A 7503-nucleotide genomic window follows, 5' to 3' on the forward strand; every position below is an offset into this window, starting at 1 on the left:
TTCCCAATCCAGTCCTGTCAATACCAACGTCATCTAGGTAGGTTTCGAGTACTTTTATTTCCCAAGAGCATGCTCAGGGGCGCCAGGCAGGTTGAAACTGTTGTGGAATGTTGTATCGTAATCCTGACCATCTTTACAAGCATTGGCGATGGCTATTATTTATATATCAAAAGTGCGCGCTCGATCGCGCCCTTATGATATTTTTTTGCTGGAATGACCAATCGGTCACTGGGGCCCACTGGATGGAGCAGCCTTAACCCCTAACCTTCTTTTTTGTGAGGAATACACACAACGGCCACGTTGATGGGACGGTGATATACGACTTTTGATTTACAGTGAGGTATCCATCTAGGCAACGGGAGTGTAGAAACTTGATTACTACAGTTTTAGGTCTGGGAAAGGGATGTAAACAAGCCTTAGTACTTACCACCGAGGCCCTAAATAGCGTTAACTGCTGCTGCTGCTGCTGCTGCTGCTGCTGCTGTCCGGATTAGAGAGATGGGAGGAGTAGGAATAATTCTTTATTTCGGCATCTAAGAGCTATGTAAAGCAGTCTTTATATGGCCCGCAGTTAAATCGATAAACTCTTGCGCTTGCCAGAGATCTATCAAGAAAGTTAGCAAGGTCGCCGTGGGCAGCTGAAGGCAAAGCAACATACCTTTATCCATATGCATAAACGGATGCGGCACTCCCTGGAATCGCTTCTGGATGACCTCGTTCCCAGCCTCGATCATCTTCCTCGCATACGCCTCGCCCTCGTCTCTCAGCGGATCACACCCAGCTGTGTAGATGATCGTCTTCGGCAGCCGAGAGTAGTCAGGTGCGGAGAGGAGATTTCTCCACCACCCTATCTCCTTTATCTGCTTTGACTTTACTTCTGGGTTTTCTGACAGTGACTGCCACTTCAGGGTATCGAACCACTTGAGCCTCGCCCAGTTCAGTGTCGGCGCGTGCTCCATCTCCTGCATCGACGGGAAGGGCGAGTCTGCTGCACTCTCGTACCGCGAGATATCGTCGATGACAGGCGTGCCGACGGCAGCGAGTTTTATCGGGATTCCAGTATCTCGAGCGAGATGGCAGCAGACAAGCGCGATATTCCCGCCCGCCGAAACACCGCCGAGGGAGATCCACGTCGGGTCGATGTTGAACTTCTCCTTGCCGGTATTGTAGATATCCGTCACCGCGGCGAACGAGTCTTGGATTCCGATGGGAAAGGGCAGTTCGGGGACGAGACGGTAGGCGATGTCGATTACGGCGACGTTGGCTTTGACGCAGAGGTGTTTGCAGATGTGCGCTTCCGTGTCGAGGTCGCCGAGACCCCAGCCTGTTGTTCCAGTTTAACATTAGTAGCTTTCTTTTGAATGGACTTTGATTGAATGGACTTCGATGAAGGAGAGGGAGATACGGACCGCCGCCGTGGAAATCAATGTGGACAGGCCATGGCCCTGGGAAACCAGGCTCGTAGACGCGGCAAGGAATCTGTTCGCCGTTGTGGCCGGTCACGGTGGAATCGTAGATGCGAGCTGGCTCTGGTGCTGGCGCAGTGCCGTAGGAATAGAGAACGGAGTATCTCGATCGTAGAATAGAAAGATTGATGGGTTTGTTTGGGATGTTGGCGACGTGAGTGTTGTACAAGTCAACAAAGACGGGATCGAGCAATGGGAGCACGGAGGGGTGGAGGGGGTTGAGCGATTCATGGGCAGCCATGGTCACAGATTCTTGCTTCGGTCCGATTGGTGACAGTAGCAGCAAGAAGGATTTTGGAGTATTAATAGGAGATAAACAGACCGTCGCAAGATAAAGAATGATTCAATGTTATCTATGCGACGGTCCGACTCCGATCGGCTCCTTCCTATCAGCCAGTGCGGGGAATTGGTTGCCTAACCGACCCCTGCGGAAGCCTCGGGGATCGCGTTGTATACGCGATCCCGACAGCCACCCGGCCAGAGCGGCCACCCGGCTTACTTTTATCCTTGAAGCTATTCAGAACGCAATAACTTAATAAATATTAAAAATATTATAATAAAAATACATGTAAATAAAAGCATTATTCCTTTATTATTAATTAAACCTTTATAACCTTCTTTAAAATAATTCCTTGTTCCTGGCAAGCTGTTAAAAGTTCAGGGAGGATCTTCTTATATTTAGCCTTTTACTTTCTCTTTTTATTACTTTTATTAATCTTAACCTTGTTGCGCTTTATCACATTAATAGTTTAACTAGATACTATACCACCATGGCATATACACTTTTTAAAGGCCCTTGCTTGCTCTGCTTAACCCCTAGCCGGCTTAGTATAACGCCTTACCTCTTCCTTCAGAGTCTCCGTGTATGTAACGGCCTAGGATATAGAGCCAGGTACAAATCAGAACACTAAGAAAAAGGGGGTAGAACAGTGGTTAATCTCTAGGTTGCATATTATAAAGACTAACTCTTGGCTAACTAAGCTACGCTGAGGGTTGGCCTTAGATACATGGGGGAATTGGTCATGATGTCACCGTGTTCCGTTCTCCTTACGTCATTAAGCCTCCTTCGCCGCCTGAGGCTGACAGTGTATATAGTAAGTTATGTTGCTTTATTAACCACCTTTTTAAGGCCCTTGTAAAACATACTAAAGTTAAGATTATGTAAATAAACTAGCTTCTCCTTTAATACTGTCAGATAAAGCCTACCAATCTGTCTTAAACTGGTGGGATTTAAGGATATTTTGTGCGCAAGAGTAGAAGCTAAAAGGTAGGGTAGCTTAGTTTTTAAAAATAATAAATAGTAACTAAAACTATTTAATATTATAAAAATAATTCTTTAAATATATAATATTTAATAAATTAATTATAGTATTTCACTTTAATAAATATATCTAGTTAAATCCTTCGTATTATATTGCTTTAACTAATATAACAGTTAAGAAATTATTATATTAATACTACTATACTACTATAATTAATGCGGATAATTAATGGCTCCGGTCCCTAACGTGACAGCCCGTCACATTGTATCAGTAAGGCAGATCTATTGGCTGACAGCAGTCCGCGCTGGCCGCGTTCCCTGACATAGATACACCTTCGATTTAGTGGTGATGTCACCACTATATGGTAGGGTGACGAGTGCGCGACGTCTTTATCTTATCTAAATCCCTTATCTTATCATCACTTGGCACCTGTGGGTGTGACAGGGTAAAGGGAATTACTAGCCACGCTAGCTCTGGTATATTATTAAAAATAATACCCAGTTTAAATAAGACTCTTCCTGTATTTTTAAAGCCATTCCTGATTATCTGTTTCTTAAGAGTTTTAGTGCAAATAAAGGAGAGGGTATAAAAAATTTAATTTAATTAAAGCAGGTATAACCTAAGTATATTATATTTAGTATTACTTTAAAATGCCAGTGCTTTATTATATAAAAAATTCTTATATTAAAAGGCTATAAAAAATAACTGGTATATAAAGGTAAGAAAAATATAATAATATTATAATTTTTAAAAAATTTAATAAATTCCTTTTTGTAATAAGATTTAAAGCTATTATAAATAAAAAGAGTATAATCCCCCTTCCTAGTCTTTTTAATATCACGCTAGAAGTTCTAAATTTATTAATAAGCTATCTTATTAGTTATATAGCCATGCTTAAAGGTTATAATATAAAAACCCTTTAGTATGTTAGTATAATTAAACCAGCCTTAAAGAATACTTATGCCGCGGATAATAATAAGCGCAGGAGCGGTTTAATTATCTAAAAATACTGTCTTTATTATAATAATAAATTCTTGCTTTAAAGAAAGGCCTATATAAGGCTTATCCCTAGAAAGATTAGGTATAATAACCTACTAATCTTTGCCTATATTAATTTAAAAGCCTGTCTTATTAAAATTCTAGATATTTTTTTATTATACTATTTAATAAAATAACCTTCCTTAGCGCCTTAAATTATTTTATAATAGTCTTTTTATCCTGTGCCTTCTTGCACTTAATCTTAATTACTTAAAAACATTATTTTTTATATTATAAATATTAATTTAGCTATTAAGGGAGTTACTTTTTTTAATTATTAATAATAAGGTATTTAAATTAGTATAGGCGCCTTTAAGGATTAAGTTAGCCATGTTTATAATTATTTAGAGAAGTGGCTGTACAAGGTAGTTTTTAAAGGTATTAAGATATTTATAAAAAGCTTTATTTTAATTAAAATTTAATTTAGTATTAGTTGTGACGGTTAGCGGGGCGCCGGAAACGGCCCTCATTGCACCGTCCGCCTGCCGCCTGCCACCGCCTGCCGCTGCCGGGCTTGTCATTACCCCTTGCGGTATAGCGTCAACGGCATCGGGGATAGCGCTGACCTCGCCGCTTTTACCTGGCTGCCCCTGCCGCCTCAACGCGTCCGCTGCATCTATATAAGCCCGGCCTCACCCCTTCAAACGACCACGCACTTTCTCTTCCCTTTCGCCCCTCCTTTCTCTTGTCCAGCTGCGCCCGGCGCACTGCCCCCTTTTTCCAAGATGCCGCGTTACCCAACGATGATCTTCTTCCAGTGCTGCTCTGTCTCCACCCTCTCGCTTCGCCCCCTTCAGCTACGGCGTCGCCGACAGGTCATCTGTACGGTTAAGACATGGAAAGTTCGTGTCCATCATTGTACTGGCTTGTAACCCTATCCGCTCTGTTTGTGATTCTGCCTAGTTCTGACTATTGTAATATGGAGCCTTTCGCGCGATGTCTGCCGGCCGGTTGGGCAACTTTGGAGTCTCCAGCTGATGCTGCTAGTCATGCCGTCCCATTCAGTCTATCCCTCGGCAACTTCTTGAGTTTCTCCATTGACTCGCTGTCTTGTTATATTCGGTCTGAGGAACTAGCTCACTGCTTTCGCTCAGCTTCCAAGATCCTATTTCTTGATTACCCAGCTACCAGACCCGTCTCATTTGGCATGCCAGTGCTGCTTGGGTGAGCAGGGTTGCATCTCTCCCCTCCGCAGCCGCCTTCTGAACCCCACTGGGATGCATTCACGTCTCCTCGCCTTGTTTTGCTGGCCAATGGCAAAATTACCGCATCCGTTTCATCTCCGTGTGTTTGACATGCGAGGCTTGGTTTTGCGGCGCAGATATGTGATTGGCGCAGGGTACTGAATCTGGGTTTCTAGACCACGCACACGCAGACAGATATGGCCACGTCAGCAGATCAGATTCAAATCTTACAGACAAGAGAAGTTCGCCTTGTTGCTTCTGCCGATAAGAATAGTGGAATGGTGGTGGCATGTGATGGATCAAGAGGCAAGTATAAGAGGGCAACCAGCCCCGCGAAGCCTGCTTGTATCTCGCTTAAATTCTTCCACAACCTACTCTTCCCCCCAGTTCTGGTGTCCTCTGTCCTTTCTCTTCCCTCCTTTAGATCGCATGTCTGTCACAATATACACCAAAAATCCCGATTCCTGCAATATGCTTCCCACATTTCACATAAACAGTTTCAAGCCATGGGCTCCCCCTTCCGCGAAACCATTTTCACAGCACAGAATCCCCAGCATATGCTCCCCAAGAACTCAAAATTTCCCTCATCCCAAACCCACTCATGTTCTACCTCCAAGCACTTTGCCACTTCCCAAGCATCACCTCCCGGCGCGGCCGCCAGCCGAAGTCTGCATGAACGTTAGTGCCAGCAGCCAGCCATGTACACCATCAAGCCCCCAAACGCAAGTATGGGAGATATCGAGATTGGAATCCGAGGAGAGTTCATTTCCAGAGATATCCGAGTATGACACAGCATCAAGCAATTCGGTGCCTTATGTTCCAGCAGCAGATCCAAGTCATCGCTGCAATCCTCAAGACGACACTGAAATCCCGGCCGAGCCGCGCGCCTTTCGGGGAGATTATACAGCGCGTGGTCTTTCCTCTCCGAGTATATCAAGCTCGAATAACAGTATAAAGGAGTTCCTCAGGCTGCCCGATGCACAGGACGACAACATTCCCATTGATCCAGTGATCCTCGCCGACCTCGGGGGTTGGGAGGATATCGACCTCCAGCAACATGCCCCCCAAGCCGACAGTCTTATCACCACAGAGAAAGCCTGCCCGTATCCTGACCCTCCGACCATACTCTACAACCCAATTAACCATTCTCGAGCCCCCGACGAGAAGGTTGGTGGTGAGGTTGGTGATACTCAGGCAAGTGATCGTGACCATCTTCCCACCAACAGCGATCAGCAAGTGCATCCCTTCCCGCACAGCGCGAATCCCAAACCATGTTTCCTTAAGGGTGTCCATGGGAACAACCGCGTTGTCAAGCCTAGAAGCAGAAAACGGAAGATACAACAATCTGACAGCCCAGATCCCAAGCGACTTCGAGCCCGCTCTCCACTGCCTCTCAGGGAAGATCCCTCTACTGCCCTTCAATCTCAATTAACATCTCTACCACTGGACGACCGTTTGCAATTCCTCTCCTGGCTATTCGAAGGTGCTTTATCACGCTGCATGCCTGGCACGTCACAAATGGCATGTGAAGAAGGGCAACACGTCGCTTGAGTACCTGCCCTGAAATGGAACAAAATCCGGTTGTTTGCAGGGGGGTTCAGAGAAGGTCAAGGAAGGGGATGCCTTGGTCCGCGGAAGAGGCAGACCTTCTGGTGAAGCTGAGAAAGGATGAGGGTCGAACTTGGTCAGAGGTCGTGAGGCTATTCTCGAAGGAGTATCCAGGGAGAAGCCAAGGCGCGATACAGGTATTTTGGAGCACAACTCTTAACCAAAAAGCAGGTTAGCCATTCTTTTTAGAAACAATGATACTATATCATTTTCTAGATTGTTCGTTACCCCCGCTGTGAGCCTTACCAATGCTTGATCAAACACCATTCCTACACACAACAAGCAGCTTGGTTGATTAATCGAGGGTTGCTGTACGTTTTGTTTCATACGAACGTTACAGTAAAGGAATGCAATTTCATTACAAGAGTTCACTACATGTGTACAGCAAGGGTCGTAAGTAAGATATTCCAAGAAAAATGCAAAAGCCAGTATACGAGATAAAGCCTATACTGTACAGTTTAGCTCTTTATGGGGGAGTTTTGCTGTTATCCTCCTAGGGGTGTCCAGCCATACTACCTGCGGTCCGGGGTGTGAGTTTATAGAAGGAGGGGTGTGTTGTTTAGTACGGAAGCGAGAAAGAGACGCTAAATGTGATGAAGGAGCTTTAATTAACGTTTCCAGTGGCTTGTGCTATGAACAGCTGTGGGAATATTAGTGTGTTACCTGCCACTCCACCCGGATGGGTGTGATTACTCTTTCAGAATATTTGGACAAGCGTTGGTGCTTTATCCTCCGTGGCGTGGATCTAAGATCTAGGATCTCCTCGGCGGTCCAGCAGGAGGGCTATGATATCTTTCCCACTTTCCTCATTCCCTGCTGCAGCCTGAACCACATCCCCTGTGATCTGGATCTGATCTCCTCGTCGGTCTAGGAGGAGGGCCACCAATTCCTTGTTGAAGTTCCTGATAACCATTAATACTCCATCCTCTGTGATCTGTATCTGAT

At 45.0% G+C, this 7503-nt stretch overlaps 2 protein-coding genes across 2 annotated transcripts; one reads left to right on the forward strand and one right to left on the reverse strand.

Annotated features, from left to right (window-relative positions):
- Positions 1 to 505: 505 nt before the first annotated feature.
- On the reverse strand, positions 506 to 1868 carry BDW74DRAFT_163558 (uncharacterized protein). Its single transcript, XM_073726121.1, has 3 exons — positions 1410 to 1868; positions 659 to 1324; positions 506 to 604 (listed from the first exon to the last, which is right to left on the reverse strand). The coding sequence occupies exons 1-3, from the start codon at positions 1705 to 1707 to the stop codon at positions 534 to 536; spliced, it is 1035 nt and encodes a 344-aa protein (XP_073578103.1). The 5' UTR covers positions 1708 to 1868; the 3' UTR covers positions 506 to 533.
- A 3553-nt stretch (positions 1869 to 5421) lies between these two features.
- BDW74DRAFT_171554 (uncharacterized protein) lies at positions 5422 to 6734 on the forward strand (the record flags this gene model as incomplete). Its single annotated transcript, XM_073727326.1, has 2 exons — positions 5422 to 6461; positions 6503 to 6734. The coding sequence occupies 2 exons, from the start codon at positions 5422 to 5424 to the stop codon at positions 6732 to 6734; spliced, it is 1272 nt and encodes a 423-aa protein (XP_073578104.1).
- Positions 6735 to 7503: the final 769 nt, after the last annotated feature.

The sequence above is a fragment of the Aspergillus multicolor genome (genome assembly GCF_047715735.1).
Source record: "Aspergillus multicolor strain CBS 133.54 unplaced genomic scaffold BDW74scaffold_50, whole genome shotgun sequence".
In the NCBI taxonomy this organism is placed as follows: domain Eukaryota; kingdom Fungi; phylum Ascomycota; class Eurotiomycetes; order Eurotiales; family Aspergillaceae; genus Aspergillus; species Aspergillus multicolor.

What these genes read in the sequence shown, in the direction of transcription:
- BDW74DRAFT_163558 (XM_073726121.1), bottom strand. Translation starts at nt 1,707, where the DNA reads ATGGCTGCCCATGAATCGCTCAACCCCCTCCACCCCTCCGTGCTCCCA. An exon ending in CATTGATTTCCACGGCGGCG is followed by an intron (nt 1,325 to 1,409) that starts GTCCGTATCTCC and finishes CTGGAACAACAG; the next exon opens with GCTGGGGTCTCGGCGACCTC. An exon ending in GTTTATGCATATGGATAAAG is followed by an intron (nt 605 to 658) that starts GTATGTTGCTTT and finishes CTTTCTTGATAG; the next exon opens with ATCTCTGGCAAGCGCAAGAG.